Consider the following 17,281-nt stretch of genomic DNA (forward strand, 5'->3'; position numbering starts at 1 on the left):
TTCCCTCTGGCTTGGCCTACTCTATTTATTCTCCTGGTCCTTCCAAGAACGCTGCTGTGTGTGGACCCCAGAAGGTCTCCTTTGAAGAGACAGTGAGGGTGGACATGGCTGGAATCGATGGGCCAGAGGACGCTTGGAGGAGCAGGTGGAGGCTGGCTGAACCGACTGGCCTCTGGCTCTTCCTGAAGACTTACTGGACTGTCCTCCCTCCTCCAGCCCATCTCTCTGAACAAGGCCTGGAGGCAGGGAGTGTTCTCTCAAACACCTGCTGGTGCTTCCCTCTTACCTGATCACAGAGGGTTCCAATCAAGCCTTCCAAATCCTGCTTCTCATGAAGGACCATCTGCTTCTCCTCGTACTCTTGCTCCAGCTGCATTTCCAACTGGCGGAGCTGCAGGCACAAAAGGCAGACACAGACATAGGAGAAATGAGTTCCATCCAGACAAAGCCCACAAGACAGGGAGATCATCTGGAGGAGGGGGGAATGTGAAATTTGCAGCCTCTTTCCACAAAGGACATCCTAGCGGTTAGGAGGGGGTGTCTCTGTCGGAGAACTCAGGAGCCTAAAATCTTGGGAGCCCGACAGCTATGGGGAGGGCTGGCCAGTGATGGCAAGCCCCCTGCCACTCACCTTGAAGCCCTCGGCCGCAGTTCTCCACCCATTCTCCAACAGTTGTTTCCTTCTACGCCATGACCTTGCTTGGATATTTGCAAATCTTGGCACTCTGACTTTTTAAGGCTTTGGGCAACATTATACCCAACATATTAAAATGTAGCCACCTTTTTTTTTTTTAATCAAATAGACTGTGGATCCATTAAAAAAAAGAAGAAGAAGAAGTTTGCATTTGCCATTACTTGGTGTTGTGGATTACATGTTCAGATCTCTCCCAAATTCCTATGTTGAAATTCTAACCCCTGTGTAGTATTATCTGAAGACGCAGGCTTTGGGAGATAACTGGGTTTAGGTGAGGTCCGGAGGGTAGAGCCCCTGTGCTGGGATCAGGGCCCTTAAAAAAAGAGATCACAGAGAGCTTGCTTCTTCTGTCTCTCTCCACCACCTGAGGACACAGCAAGAAGTCAGGTGTGCCTCCTGGGTATTTACCCCAAAGATACAGATGTAGTGAAAAGAAGGGCCATCTGTACCCCCAATGTTTATAGCAGCAATGGCCACGGTTGCCAAACTGTGGAAAGAACCAAGATGCCCTTCAACGGACGAATGGATAAGGAAGATGTGGTCCATATACACTATGGAGTATTATGCCTCCATCAGAAAGGATGAATACCCAACTTTTGTAGCAACGTGGATGGGACTGGAAGAGATTGTGCTGAGTGAAATCAGTCAAGCAGAGAGAGTCAATTATCATATAATTTCACTTATTTGTGGAGTATAACAAATAGCATGGAGGACAAGGGGCGTTAGAGAGGAGAAGGGAGTTGGGGGAAATTGGAAGGGGAGGTGAACCATGAGAGACTAGGGACTCTAAAAAACAATCTGAGGGGATTGAAGAGGCAGGGGGGTGGGAGGTTGGGGTACCAGGTGGTGGGTATTAGAGAGTGCACGGGTTCCATGGAGCACTGGGTGTGGTGAAAAAATAATGAATACTGTTATGCCGAAAATAAATAAAAAATAAATTAAAAAAAAAAAGAAGTCAGGTGTGTGCAAGCCAGGAGGGGAGCCCTCACCAGATGCCCAATCTGCTGACACCTTGATCTTGGACTTCCCAAACTCCAGAATGGTAAGAAATGAATGTTTGCCCTTTCAGCCCCCAGTCTGTGATACCCGGTTAGAGCAGTCCAAACAGACTAAGACATTTGGCTCCGGGCAACCCCTTTCATTGCTCTGATTTCTCTCATCACTCAGCAAAGGCAGATGTTCCCCCCTAAAGTGAATATCCCACCATAACCACTTTGCATACTCTCTTCCCTGCCAGCCTCTCTCCTGTATGCTGCCTGGCCCACCCTTTCGTCCTCCCTTTCCATGCTGTATCAATGACCCTATTGCCCAGAGGCGCAAACGGAGTCTGAGCGATGATCTGAGGCCCCTTCTCCTAAGTCGGTTGCCGCCAAGAGCAGTTAGCATTGTATCTCTTGACCCTGGCTCTTTTGCCACCCCAGAGAGGCATCCCAAATCCCACCCAGGCCACTAAAACAATTGATTTCCTGCCACGGCGAGAGACAGATGGAGCAGAGCAGCCGCTAGATGAAGTTCACGTGAGTGTCTGCCGTCAGGAGAAAGTACCTTTCTCTGACCTTGCTCTCTCCCTTTATAAATCTGTCCACGGAAAAGCCTTGTGGGGGCCTGGGTCACATCTCCACCTCACCAGGGCCCCAGCTCAAGGCACTCATGATGCTCTGAGGCACTTTTAGAATGCACCAGCAGTTGTGCAACCTTCAGAGGAGGGCATGGGGCAGGGACGGAGGACTTCCATCTCCTGACCCATGGAGGGCAAACAAAGTAGTAATTGATGGCCACTTATGTAGAAAGCAAGTCCATTTCAAAACTTTAAGAATGAGAGACACAAGGCCCTCTGCTTGTATCTGCTTTTAGAGTGCAGCCTGGCAAAGCTAAAACACATTTTGAAAAATAAACAAAATAATAAAAACTCTGCATCCAGCCAGGCACAGCTTTCTGGAGTGTGTTCTGCAGGACATCTCCCCATGGCATTCACAAGCATGATGGGTATGTAGGTGGAGGAAAGTTCATGCTAGGAGTGTGGGACCACGGGGCTAACAGTTCTTCGGTGCAAGACTTATCAGAGCCTTTGGCAAATTCGTGTGCAGGAAGAGCTCAAGGATGTAGCATTGCCCAAGGCTGACTTCTATCAATGCTTCCTAAAGTGGCCTTCCATGGTCTAAACATTTGCAAAAGAAAAAAAAATTAAATCTATCATTTTTAGTAAGAGACTGGGCTTTGGAGTGAGACAGACCTAAGCTTCAAGTCCTAGCTTGGCTACTTCCTGGCTGGGTAACTTTGGGTCACTGGCTTCACCATTCTGAACTCTGGTTTCCTCATCTGTGAACCAGGACCATAAACCTCTCAGTGTTCTTCAGGGGAGCAAAGAAGCTGATGGACATCAAGAACCCAGCCGGGTGCACCGAGCCCACTGGGTGTTCAAAGAATCCCATTCATTTCTCCCAGATATGTGAGAACAGAAGAAAAGCTGAAACTGGCCCCTCGATGCAAACTCCCAGCACTTTATAATTTACAATAACTCCCAACGCTTTACAGTTTACAAACTACTGCCAGTTCTTTTATCTTATCTTTACAACAGAAGAGGAAGACAGAACATTTTCTATCATTGCTCCCATGGCTCAGATGAGAAAACAGAGCCTCAGGGAGGTTCTAGAGACTTAACTCAGGGATGCACAGATCTGGATGAGTCTATAATTGTTGACCCTTTCTTTCCAAGGATAGGGTACTACAGCAGTCAGATCTGCTTGAGGATATGCTCAGTGAGACCCCCATCTCCTGCCGAGGTTAAGATAATCACCAAGATGCCCTTCAGTCTGCCCAGGAGGATGCCCAGCTGTGGGCTCTGTAGGGTGCCAAGGCCGCATGCCCTGCTTCTCTTGGATGGATGAATCAAACCCAGGAGCCAGGGAACCACCAGGCTGGTTCACTAGCTCTTCTGAAGGGCCCACTGCCCAGAAATCCTCTATTACTTATAAGTTTCCAGCAAACAAGCATTCCATTTACCAAAGCGTGCATTGTTTCCCCATCTGAGATCTCCCTGAGTCTTCACTGTGACCCTGCCCTTAGTCACACTATCTTATCTTAAGGATGAGAACAGTGAAGCTCTTTAGCAAGGTTATGTGGTTCCTCCAGTGCCCCACACTTGGGCGTTGATGACCTTGGGACCTGACCCAAGCATGACTTGACCCCATGATTCCGATTAAAGTAGCAGCATGGGCTTTCTCATGTGTCTTATACATTGGCTCTGAGTGACCAGCACTGAATACAGAGCAAGGAATCAAGGGCTAGCATGGATTTCAGTAGCAGTTAAGGTTTTTAAATCACTTTCCCAAGATGGCACAGTTGTTAAGGTGGAAGGACAGAGATCCAAAACAAGAGTCTGGGAATTCCAACACCCAGGCCCTCAAGCCCTGCAGTCTAGAGATCTCCCCAGACAGACCGCCAAGGGAGCCAATCATAGGAGTCAGCTTTGAGAAATGATCCTCTGCCCCTTCTTGGAGATCCAACTGCAGACCAGACGATGAAGGACCTGGAGGGATCCCCCAGCGAGAAAGCCTGTTTGCTGAGCCATAACCCACAGATTTCCAACCACTCCACTTCATCTTCTATTAGAATCTTCTAATAGAAGATTCATCTTCTATTCACATCAGTCAATGCATCTGTAAGCATGTTTATCTCAGCGTTGGTTAGAGTAACAGAAAATCTGAAAATCCTCAATGCCCAACTATGGGAGACTTGTTGAACAGATGACAGCATGGGCCTAAGGTGGACTGCTTCTAAAGCTCTTCAGTATGTAAGTGAGATCTGTGTTTGCCGACACGGAAAGAGGCCCAGGACACACCGCTGAGTGAAAATAGCAGGCTTCAAGAAAGCATGACCCCATTTAGGGAAAACGATATCTCAATAAATATGTATATGTGTGTGTACAGTGACAGAGAGCTATGAAATGACTTTTAAAATAGTAATAATGATGGTTTCTAGGTGGTACAATTGCAAGGATTTATTGCTTTCTTACCCACGGTTTGAAATGTCTGTCGGAGCTTGGATGAAGTGTAGGAAATGATTTGCAAAGGAAATAGCCAGAAGAAACTAGTCCCCTCCTTGAAACCTGTAAGTCCTTAAGTCCTTACCCAAGGTATAAAGTCACATGGCATTATGGGCTTTTGGCAGAAATCTTGGGGTGATGATGCTTGACAGTTCCAGAGACTTCTGGAAGTTCTAGAACCTTATTAAAGATATGTACTTCTACTCTAGCACCCCTGACAGTGAAGGTCTTAAGTGGTTGCAGGAATGGTCTATCCCCAGGCCATAGAATCCACCCCTCCCCCCCACCCCACTCGAAGGAAGATGGCACCAGGACCAGGTGCTACACCAGGGCCTGTCAGGACCCAAGGTGCTGTTCACATACCCGCTTCTGGCAGGACTGGCGGACATCTTCCAGCTCTTCTTCCTGGTCCTCACGGTCCTTCTGGTGCATCTGCTTCATCCGCTCGATCTCCAGCTCAAACCGCTGGCGGAGCTGGGGGGCGGCAAGGGCAGAGGCTCATGAGGGCGACCCATACAAACCATGTCAGCCTGGGTATCCCACCTGCATTTTTCATTTCTAGAGTGTGGAGAGGACAGCCAAGTCATCCCCCAGGGGCCCGGGAAGGTCAGAAATGATAGATAAATAGCCCACATGCTGCCACATCCCTTCCTGCGGCCATTACAAGCCATCACTAATCCATCACACCCTTTCCCACTCAATTTCGATGGAAGACTCCTTCAGCGTCCTTCTCAACACTTTTAACATGAAACAGATGTGTCATCCCCAGAGCAAGCCTCGGTGAGGGTTTTTTGGATGGATGGATGGATGGATGGATGGATGAATGGGTGGATAGGTGGGTGGATGGAAGGTTGAACAAAAGTTTATTCATGAAGACAGGGAACCCTGCAGAGGGAGATCACTTGCCCAAAATGTCACCTTGGAAAAACCCACTTTGCCTCTGGTTACTTGGTGGAAAACGACCACCTCAGGGTGCTTTTACGAGAATCTGATGAGATCGCCCACATAAGACACCTAGCACATTGCCTGGCACACAAATATGACATTCTCTTTTGAAAACAGACAGGAATGACAGCCCCTCACTTCCTGGAAGACACAATTAAGAACTGTGTGCCCATGAAGGAGACAAGTCTTGTAAATGAGAACCTCCAAAACTTGCTCAGAGCCTATAAAGAACCACAGTGCACAGTGTTTAAAACTGTGTGATGTTGCATAGAAGGTTCTAGAATTGGAAGCAGATGTCACGGGTTCTTGCTGCCCTTCAAGGTGTTCCTTTCTTGATCTTGGTAATTGAGGCACTGACCCAAGCTCTTGCTTCTCAAATTCTGTGGCATGTGAGCCCTAAGTAATGCAATTTTTAAAAATTTATATTTCAGGGCTTCACCCTAGACCTACTAGATCAGAATCTTCAGCGTGCAGGCTCTAAGAATCTAGACTTCCAAGCTTCCATTTATCTGTACTCTAATGCCTGGTCATGGTGCAGCACTTGGAACTCTATATCTTAGATGGGTTACAATGTAGAAACTAACTTTTTGAACATTTACCACACCACCCAGAGCCTCTCACCAAACCTTCAGAAGATTACAATTGCTGTCCCCCATGTGGAAATTCAGTTGCGAAAAAACAGTGTTGGTCTTTTAAAATGTTGACAATAGGGGTGCCTGTATGGCTTAGTGGTTAGGCATCTGCCTTCGGTCAAGACACAATCCCAGGGTCCTGGGATCGAGCCCCGCACTGGGCTCCCTACTCAGTGGGAAGCCTTCTTCTCCCTCTCCTACTCCCCCTGCTTGTGTTACCACTCTTGCCGTCTCTCTCTCTGTCAAATAAATAATAAAATCTTTAATAAAATAAAATAAAATGTTGACAATATTCTCTACCATGCAGGACCGTGGTGGAGAGGCAAAAGGATAGCATAGCACAGAGCCCTTATTCCAGTTCCTGGCATAAAGTAAGCTTGCTTTAAATGTCAACCTCCTTCCTCGCCTCCTTTAAAATGACAGAGGTTATGGGAAGATAATCCAAAACGAGGAGCTTAAGCAAGTAAATATAATATTTCTTTTTCATTTTTTTTCGAGCCTCTTGGATAGTCCTGACATCTGCAATACCATTTATGTCCACCTTATATGAGTTAAAATAAAATTCCCTGGAAAAAGTGCTGTATTGTGATCAATAAATATCTCCCAGATGTCTACAAGGGTACAATGTGTGTGAGGTTCTGGGTGAAGCTGAAGATGGATTCGAGCATTGCGTCAGCCTCGCCTTCTGTGTACACTAAGGATGGAAAATTAGGAAGGATACACTAACTTTTGGGTCCCAGGTCACAGGAGTACATTTCTGCTCCAGAGTTCCAAGGGGTCCCCTGGTGGTATCTTGAAGAACTCAGAATTTTCCAAAGCCCTCACTTTATTCTTGACTTCAGGTTGCTATCAAGCTGTGCCATCCTCCAAGTCCCTTAAAATAATCTACACAGATTCCACCTCCTTCATGAGCCTCCGTGGATTCCTAGCTGGAGCTGGGGGAAGCCAGGGGATGGGCAAGGCTCCAGTTTCACTATATGGAGGAGGAGACCAAAGTCCAGAGAAGACAGAGGGCTTGCTTAAGGTCAAAGAGACTGAGCTGCCTTAAGGACACCTTGTCAATGTGAACATATTTCAGCTCCTTCAATTCCACAGGACTTTCCTGCCCCAGGGCCTTGGCATGGGCTCTTCCTCCTAAAAGGAACTTTCTCGGTGCCAACTTGGACCCATCCTTCAGGAAATGTCACTTCCTCCAGGAAGTCTTCCTTGATTGTTCCCCCAATCCTGCTTCCAAGACTGAATACTCAAATTCAACTTTCTCCTGATACTCAACATGACTATAAACTTCCAGAAGGCAGAAAGCACATCTGTCTTGTTTTGTTTTGTTTTGAGAGAGAGAGTGGTGGGAAGGGGCAGAGGGAGAGGGAGAAAGAGAGACTCCCAAGCAGGTTCCAGGCTGAGCATGGAGCCTGTTCCAGGGCTCAATCTCACAACCCTGAGACCATGCCCCAAGCCAAAATTGAGTCAGATGCTTAACTGTCTGAGCCACCCAGGAACCCATGTCTTGTTTACACCTGAATTCTTAACGTCCACACCTTGCATGATGCAAAGTAGGCACTTAATAAATTCCTGTAGGCTGAGTGAGTTAAAGGAACTCAGTTTTCTGAACTGCTTCAGACTCTTTCCCTCCATGCCTGCCACACCCGGGTCTCAGTACTTAATGGGTTTCCTGCCAGTGGAGTGAAGGTAAGTGAGAAGCCAGACCAGGCACCCCCGCCTTCTCACTCCCTCCCTCCATGGAACCAGAGCTGCTCAGAGTTCATCTGCTTTCCATATTCGTGCTATCTGGTCAGATTTTCTCGAAAAGAGGGTCTCCGCCATACAACTGCTTTGAAATCGTTGCCACTCATGAAATGCCACATGAGAAATTTCTTTCCAGCTAAACCTCAGGAAAAGCTGGTTTGTTTTTTTACCTTGGGATAGCAAACATCACAAAACTCACATTTCCTTTTTCTCTCTGGCCACCAGGAAGTTTAGAGCTGAACCCATTAAGGGTATAAGATCACATGCTTTCTATATCTGCATATTAATTCACCATCCCCAAACCTCTTTGGTGTCTATTTGAGTGTGTCTTTCCAGCTTAGATCATTTTATTTATAATTTTTCTGTTTTAGGAGGCACACGTTCTATAAGCCACTTCGAGTTCTTTGTGGCATGAAACAGGCACATCAACCAATAAGCCCACAAAGAAAATCTTCATTGGATACTTCACTGGTATTAATGTAGTCGATATTCCTGCCTTCTTCCCATTAGTGATTTTCTGTTCCCCAAAGATGAGAGTGCCAGTCTTCCTAGAAGTAACAGGTGCTATGGGAGTCAGAGGGCATGTGTTCCAGGTCCCATTCCCGGCACCCCCGCTGTGATTCCAAGCCTTAGCTTCTACATCTATGAAGTGGGGATCACACTGGTTTCTGGCCCTGGCAGGATGGGAGGAGTAGGCTAGATCAGGAAGGCTCTGGATGCCAGACCCAGAGGTTGAAAGGGTTTGGGGGCTAATAGGGAGCCACAGCAGAATAAGGAGCAGCTGAGTGAGGTAAGGTGCTGGCGTTGCATATCAATAACCCCCTTCTGCACTGGAGCCAGTCTGAGACAGAGCCTAGGACAGAGCTTTCCTACCTGCTCCAGCTGCTTGATGGTGTTTTCTTGCTGGTTCTGTATTTTCTGTTGCTCAAGGGCGCTGGATTCCAGCTTCCAGAGCCTCTCCTTCAAGCCAGCGACACAGCTCTCCCCCAGGGAGGACAACCCCAACAGCTCCCGCTTTTGGGTCTGCAGCGTCTCCACCTCCTGCTTCAGCTGCGAGGTTTCCTGCTCCTTTTGCTGCAGAGACCAAGGTGGGGTGGAGATCCAGAGTCACATGGTCATGCATCCCATCCACCATGGGACAATTTGCCATCCCTACCTCGGCCTGGAAACTCCGGCAGGCGCCCCTGTGGGACACCAAGGGCTGCTCCCTGGGACAGCTCACACCAGTAGGGGCGGGGGCCTTTGTAGGGACCACGGCCCCCAGAGTTAGACCTCAAAGCGCATAAAGGGAGCGTTTGCCCATTTGTGAGCTGTGTATCAGCCGAGAGGCAAGTGACATCTCAAGGACTGCAACACTGGGGCAGTGAGGCGAGGTGTCCAGAAATGATTCATCCAGGTTAGAAAGTCAACTCCAGGATCAAAGAACTTGGGGCTAGATCAAGAAATTGCTGAATGCCAGGATGAGCTCTCTCTTGGGGGAAGCAGGGAGAAGAATAAGGAGCAAATGAATAAAGTGCCCATGTCATGTTTTAATAAAATCCCTCTGCACAGGAGCCTGCATAGGACAGGGTGCTGCCCCTGGATGAGGTGACAGGGTCTCATTCTTTCCCCAGCCTCTCCTATCTCCCAGGTGGGTAGCTTGAAAGTGCTCAGATCCTCTGACAATCACTCTTTCAATGACAGTAGTCTTAAGGCACCCCAGAACCCATGACTCCAGCTGGCTGGCAGACCAGCCTACCCCTGCCACGCCACCCCAAGGTTCTCTTCCTTGTTACTTTTTACCTTGGGTGAAAGAGGGGGGCGGGTTTCCTGGAAACCAGCAACTAAAAGCCTAGAGGGCTCCATGCCCTTCCCATCCCTTACCTTCAACTGTTGCTGAAGCTGGCCTAGTTCCCACCGGACGCTGGTGTTCTCCTGGGTTACTTTCTCCCGAAGACCCTTCTCAAACACGGACTCCCCCAGGGCCTGGGCCAGCTGCATATCAAACCTGTTCAAGCAGAGGGCATGTCATGGCGGTGGGGGGGGGGTTCCCCTGGGGGCAAGGGCTGGAGAGAGGCAGTGAACTTGTCGGCAACCACGAAAGAGAGAGAGTGAGAGACAAAGAGAAGGAGGGAGAGAGAGTTGAGAGTTTGCACTCCAGTGCTTTTATCTAAGGTTGTGGATGGGCAGGAGGAATCTAGAATGTCAGAGGGCAACTTCTAGGGCTCAGATAGAGCTTCTCCAAATATAACAGAGGCTTGTATAAAATACAATAAAATACATAGGTGAAAGCCAGGGTAGAATAGATAACAGAACAGATAACAGGAAAAGAACATACGGAATGATAGAAAAACCTCATCTATCAGGTTCCCCCATATACAGGCTTGGGGTCTAATAGTCACTGATGGGGAAGGAATGGAAGTATATATTTGCACACACAAGAGAGCGTCTATACTGTGTCTCCTACAGGAGACTGTCTGGCTTCTGCACCCATCAGCTATATCAGAGCCGGTGATTATTGATAAAAGGCTGGACACTACTACATTCGGTCTTGTCTTCATTTGGTTTCCCAGTGAAAAACACAGAGACTCGACGGTCCTCTTCGGGGCTGCCCTGGGAATCAGGAAATGCCTCATTTGGGGCCCACCTGCTCCTCCACGATGGTGACTGCCGAGTGTGAAGCACCTCCTGGATTTGACATCATTCTATGCAGTTGCCTTGAACTTCTACCCCTCTCCCAGATGAGGAAACCAGTAGAGGAGGCTCTTTGCCGAGCCTCAATAAGGTATGACCTTGGTCACTTGTCCTCGGGCCACACGGAAACCCCTATGGAAAGTTCCCTGGGCACGGCCAGCCTGGCTGAACTGGGCGTGGGTTCTGGGCCCCAGCGAGAAGAAAGTCTCCCCTGTTATAAGACTATCCATTGTATCTTAACACCAGATGGTCATTCAAAGCCTCAGACTCCCAAGAGAGCCCATCATGGGAGGATGAGGGAGTCCTCCTGTTGGAAGAGCCCAGGAACTTTCTCATTGGCTGATGGTGACATCATTCAAGGCCACCTGAAAAGGGAAACATCGTGGTGGTAACAATGGTGTGGAGTCCCAGAGTGCCAGGCTCTGCGCTGGGTCCGTGTAGTAAGGATTCAGCAAGAAACATGTGATGATATGGATTTTACAGAAGAGGAAGTTGAAGTTCAGACAGGCAGAGTGATTTGGCCCCAAATGCCAGGCAGGGTCCAGGTCCATTGCTGTCTTAGCTAGCCCCCATCTAACTGGTACAGTTGGGGACAGACAGTGGGGGCTAGCCAGTGAAAGAGGGTTCCAAGGAGGCCCTGGCCTAACAGGCCGCCTGATGCCAAAGAATGGCTCCTACAGAGACCCAAACTTCTGGAACACACTGACCGACAAACTGCATGAGGCCAGATGGATTCCCACACCCACTTCACCCCACCCAAAGCAGGCCTGGGTTCTAACCTCCAGTGAGTGTGGGAGTCGGTGAGCCCAGCCCAGGCCTCACCGCAAGGAAGCAGGCTGGGAGTTCCATCGGCCCTCAGAACAGAGCTTTGTGACCCATGGAGTAACCATGGCAACAAGAAGCCAAAACCAGATGGAACCACTTTGGGTGGCTGTGAACTTAGATGCCACGGTGGAGGGACAGGGAAACTGTGGTGGACATCAGTCCACCAGGGCCCAGCAAACTCAGGAGGCGGCTACCTCTACAGTTTGGTTAGACTTAGAAAAATAGGAGGAAGGTTTGCTCCCTTCTAGATCTTTCCCCACTACATTTTGCCTGACTTCCCATCATTAGAGCAAGGCTTCTATCGTCCATCAGCTCCCTGCTAAAATGTTGGTCCACTGAGACAGATAATGACTGCTATTTGCAACAGGCTTCAGAACATGAATTAATGTCTGCCAAGAGATGGGAGAGGGATAGGGAGAACCACAGGACAAGTAAGTCTCAGGGGGAAACAATATAAGTATGAATAAATGGGGATTTTCCCAGGGGAACCCCATCGGGAGGGTCTTGAGTGCCTAGAATGGAGGATTCTGCCCAAGGAGTGTCAGGGAAAGACCAGAGAGATGGAATTTCCATCTCTCTGGAAAGCTCCCATCCTCACTGAAGAGTGAAACCCCCCCCCCACATAACTCCTCAGAATAGGAGCAGAGGGTCACCTGGGTGGCTCATTTGGTTAAGCATCAGCCTTCAGCTCAGGTCATGATCCCGGGATCCTGGGATCTAGCCCTGTGTCAGGCTCCCTGCTCAGCAGGAAGTCTGCTTCTCTCTCTCCCTCTGCCCCTTCCCTGCCTGCTCATTCTCTCTCTCTCTCTCTCAAATAAATAAATAAATCTTTAAAAAATATTAAAAGAACTGGAGCAGAACCCACAGAGGAAAGCTGATATTGTCATAACTGGCAACTGGAAACCCTGAGGGGAGGCTGGAGTCCCCCATTTACAGACGGGGTCTGTAGGAGCTATTCTTTTTTTTTTTTTTTTAAGATTTTATTTATCTGACAGAGAGCAAAAGTAGACAGAGCAGCAGGCACAGGAAGAGGGAGAAGTAGGCTCCCTCTCAACCAGAGAGCCCAACATGGGGCTCAATCCCAAGACTCTGGGATCATGACCTGAGCCAAAGGTAGACGCTTAACTGACTGAGCCACCCAGGTGCCCCTATAGAAGCTATTCTTCAGCAATAAGTCCAAGAACTCCTTAGGAGCCCCAGCCTTTCTCTGGCCTAGAGAGGAGATATCATTTGACAAGGTCACACAGGACATGACCAAGGTAAGACAAAGCCATTTTCCCCACCGCAATGACAAGATTCAGCTGAGTCCCCAGGAACATGAAAAAAGAAACAGAGTCAGATATCAATAAAAGATTAAAGAAACCGCTCTTGTTTTGGAAGGCCATTGCTAACAACCCCCTCAAAGATCTTTTTTTTTTTTTTTTCACATGAAGAAGCCAGTTCAGAAAAGCTCCAAGTGAGAGAAATAATATTTAATTACACAGACCAAGTTCAAAATCTATGCCACTCCCATGAAAATATAACTCAGCTTACCCCTTCTTGCATCTCTCGTAACATTTTTCTGAATTTTCTTCCCAGACTGTCTAAAAGAGGCTGTATCTCATCTCTTTGTCTCCTATGAAGTCTCCATTGGAGGTTGTCTGACTCAAAATGGGACCCCTGAACACCACAAACTACCCTCACCAAACAAGCAGAAGGGCTTCCAACACAGCGGGTGTCCAGGGTTAAATGAGCTCGGGCACTGAGATTTTGCAGACGGATGCTCCTGGGTCCTCATCTAGGAACTAGAGTGCAGCTTCAAGATAGGCATCATGTTCATGCACAAGGCTCCATCTGTCTGTGCCAGAGCTGTTCATGTGATCTGAGAGCTGAGGCCCTAACTGCCGAGAGCAGTGAGTGGATTTTTGGCCTCCGCATTCTGTGGCTCCATATCCTACAATGGGGCTAAGAATCAGACATCAGTCCATTGGGTCTACCAACCATATCATTTAGTCCTCACTGGTATGGTGTGTTCTGCCCCCTGACCTGAGGCTGAGAAACTGAAGCTCAAGGGGTTGAAAGATTTGTCCAAGGTCAGACAACTGGAAAAGGGCATAATGAGGTCTTAAACTGGGGTAGCGTGACATCAGGGCTCGCTCCCCCAACCACCATGCTAAGGTGTCCTCACCCTCCATAACCAATTCCTCACTTGATAAACAGGGATGTTGAGGCCCTGAGAGGCCAAGAACTCTCCCCAAGGTCACGTGGCTGATTGGGTAACAGGAAGGAATCACTTCTTGCTACATATGTGGGAGAACCTTACAGGAATAAGATGTGAGTGCTGGGGAGGATATTAAGGGCCAGACAAGGGCATTAGGCCTTGTGGATGAGGAGCCCTGATGGAAGGGAGGGGGCCTGAGGAGGAGAACCTGGAGACCCCAGAAGACCCCTGCACCAATATAGCCCACCCTGGAGCTCCCACGAGGGGAGTGTCATGCAACTCACTTCTTCTGCTTCTTCTCAAGTTCGTGATTTCGGCTCTGCTGGTTCTCCAGCTGGAGGCGGGTGTCCTCCAGGTCACAGGTGAGATGGTGACACTTCCTCTTGTGCTGGTGGGCCATTTTCTTGGCCCCCTCGTAGGCGCTCTGCAGCTCCGCAAGCTGTGGGAGTCACAGAATGAATTACCCCACTGGGTCTGCCCTTGAACGGACTTTCTACTTTGAACTTCAAGTAGCTACCATCACTACAGTGAGTGTGGTGGAGAGAACAGGTGCTAGGGCCAGAGAGACCTGGACAGGACAACTTTCTGCCTGTGTCTCCACAAGGAAGCTGCTTCTCTGACCCTGTCTGCTCAGGGGGAAGATGGGGGCAGGGGCGATTGCCCCTCAGGGGCAGGGTTTCAATTGCCTCCATAATAATTCTGCCAAAGTGTCCACAGATTCTACCCAAGCCCTGCCTCAACACGACAGCCCTGTGAGCCTGCGGTATTAATACCCTCCTCCATGGGCTTCATCTCGGAGCCATGTGGAGATTAACCAAGAAGCAGTCAAAATGGTACATCTCAAGGCTCTACTCAGGAACCCCATGAGACAGTCTGTAAAGGTTCAGGCCGTAAATGGCACTTTTGACGGCCCAAATTACACAGCAATACACATAACCGTAAACAAACAGAAAAGCAAAGCCTCTCGCCTCTTCCTCAAGGAAAAGCCCTCCCAAATGTCCTAGTTTAAATCTGGGAGAGAGGACAACTCAGCACACTTGCTTTGAAGAAATGGCCTCATTAAAGAATTTCTTTAAATAAGCAAAACTCTGAGTTAATGAAGCCTGTAATTCTAAATTCAGTATTTGAAGGCAAATGGGATGTTTTCTTATATTCTGCAGCTCAGAAAAGGTTGCAGCTTTATTACTTCTTAATGCGGCATGAATAACTTCCCCCTTCCTTGGGGAAACTGACCCGCCTTTATAATTTGTTACTAAAGAACTCCGCTGTTCCCTTGTAGTTGGGTTTATCCACAGCTCAGGATGACTTTGAGGACTACAAAATAATGTCTGGCTTGGAAGTGACCACAAAAACCATCATCGGCAGGGAGAATCCTGACCTTCCATTGTTTATAAAACCCCCATATGATCTCACCCTGGCCCCCCTCTGCATGATGGTCACATAATGCTTTTCTCTCAGTGAGGGGATACATTTAACAGCAGGACAGGCAAGTAGGACCTCAATTCTCAAGGTGCTCATCACTGATGGGGGTGGGGAACCCAGAAGTGAGCAGATAATTATATACATCATGATGAGGTTTATACTTGGGGACACAATTCAAGGGCACCCAACCAGTCTGTATCAGGGGAGACTTTCTGGAGGGAAGGACCTATAAACTCACATCTTAAGGAGAGTTGGAGGTATCCAGGTCGGGGAAGGAGAATATTCTAGCAAAAGGTAACAGTATGTGCAAAGGCCCAGAGGTGAGGAAGACTAAGGCAGTGCAAGGGAAGAGGATAGAGAGCCCAGAAATAGACTCACAGAGATATAGACATTTGATCTTTCACAAAAGAATAAAGGTGATACAATGAGCAAAATAATCTTTTCTGCAAATGATGTTGAGACAACTGGTCATCCACATGCAAAAAAAAAAAAAAAAAAAAGAAGAATCTTGACATAGACCATACACCCTTCACAAAAATTAACTTAAAATGTATCACACACCTAAAATGCAAAACTACAGGGGTGCCTGGGTGGCTCAGTGGGTTAAACCTTTGCCTTCAGTTCAGGTCATGATCTCAGGGTCCTGGGATCAAGCCCCGCATCGGGCTCTCTGCTCAGCGGGGAGCCTGCTTCCTCCTCTCTCTCTCTGCCTGCCTCTCTGCCTACCTGTGATCTCTGTCTATCAAATAAATAAATAAAATCTTTTAAAAAAATAAAAAATAAAATGCAAAACTTTAAATCTCCTGGAAGATAATTTAGATGAAAACCTACGTGACCTTGGGTTTGGCAATGACTTTTTAGAGATATACACAAAAGTCATGACCCATGAAAGAAAGAATTTAAAAGCTGGACTTCATTAGAAGTTAAAATTTTCTGCCCCGCAAAAGACACTGTCAAGAAAATGAAAAGACAGGGGAACCTGACTGGCTCAGTTGGTTAATCAGCCGTCAGTTCAGATCATGGTCCCAGGGTCCTGGGATTGAGCCCCACGTTGGGGCTTCCTACTCAGTGGGGAGCCTGCTTCTCCCTCTCCCTCACCCCACCCCCTGCTTGTGTGTTCTCTTGTTTGCTCTCAAATAAATAAATAAAATCTTTTAAAAATAGAGAGAAAATGAAAAGACCAGCTATCGACTGGGAGGAAATATTTGCAAAAAACATATTGGACAGACGACTGTTCTCCAAAATATACAAAGAACACTTGAAACCCAACAAGAAAACAACTCAATTAAAAAATGGGCCAAAGACCTTAAAAGACAGTTCTCACAAAGAATAAAGACCATGAATAAGCCTTTGAAAAGGTGCTCCATGTCATATGGCCCAAGGGAATTGCAAATTAAAACAAGACACCACCATGCACCTATAAGAATGGCCCAAATCCAGAACACAGACAACACCAAACGCTGCCAAGAATGTAAAGCAACAGGAATTCTCGCAGTGCTGGTAGGGATGCAAAATGGGACAGCCACAGTGGGAGACAATTTGGCAGTTTCCTCCGAAACTGAACATGCTTTTCCCATATGATCCAGCAATTATTCTCCTTGCGATTGACCCAGAGGAGTTGAAAGTTTCTGTCCACACGAAAACCTGCACATGGGTGTTTATTTCAGCTTTACTCGCAATTGCCAAAACATGGAAGCAACCAATATGTTCTTCCATAGGTGAGTGGACACACTGTGGTCTATCCAGACCATGCAATATTCTTCAGCTATCAAGCTAGGAAAAGAGGTAGAGAAACTTCAATGCCTACAACTAAGTGAAAGAAGCCGATCTGAAAAGGTGACATACCATATGATTCCAACTATGCGACATTCTGGAAAAGGCGAAAGTATGGAGGGGTGAATCACTGTGGCAGAGAGGATTTTTAGGGTAGCAGACGTCTTTTTTTTTAAGATTTTCTATTTATTTATTGGACGAGGGGGCGGCATCAGAGAGGGAATACAAGTAGAGGTAGTGAGAGAGGGAGACGCAGATTCCCCCACTGAGCAGGGAGCCTGATGTGGGGCTTGATCCCAGGACCCTGGGATCATGACCTGAGCTGAAGG

General features: G+C 47.8%; 1 protein-coding gene across 1 annotated transcript in view; it reads right to left on the reverse strand.

Annotated features, from left to right (window-relative positions):
* Positions 1-17,281, reverse strand: part of MYO18B (myosin XVIIIB) — a 237,265-nt gene that overhangs the window by 101,967 nt on the left and 118,017 nt on the right. Inside the window, exons 28-32 of the mRNA XM_044244039.1 lie at positions 14,042-14,196; positions 9,923-10,046; positions 8,933-9,133; positions 5,103-5,213; positions 287-391 (exon numbers count right to left, since the gene is read on the reverse strand). Coding sequence (XP_044099974.1) covers positions 287-391; positions 5,103-5,213; positions 8,933-9,133; positions 9,923-10,046; positions 14,042-14,196 — 696 coding nt within the window. The remainder of the gene's footprint in view (positions 1-286; positions 392-5,102; positions 5,214-8,932; positions 9,134-9,922; positions 10,047-14,041; positions 14,197-17,281) is intronic.

This window comes from Neovison vison, chromosome 3 (genome assembly GCF_020171115.1).
Source record: "Neovison vison isolate M4711 chromosome 3, ASM_NN_V1, whole genome shotgun sequence".
In the NCBI taxonomy this organism is placed as follows: Eukaryota; Metazoa; Chordata; class Mammalia; order Carnivora; family Mustelidae; genus Neogale; species Neogale vison.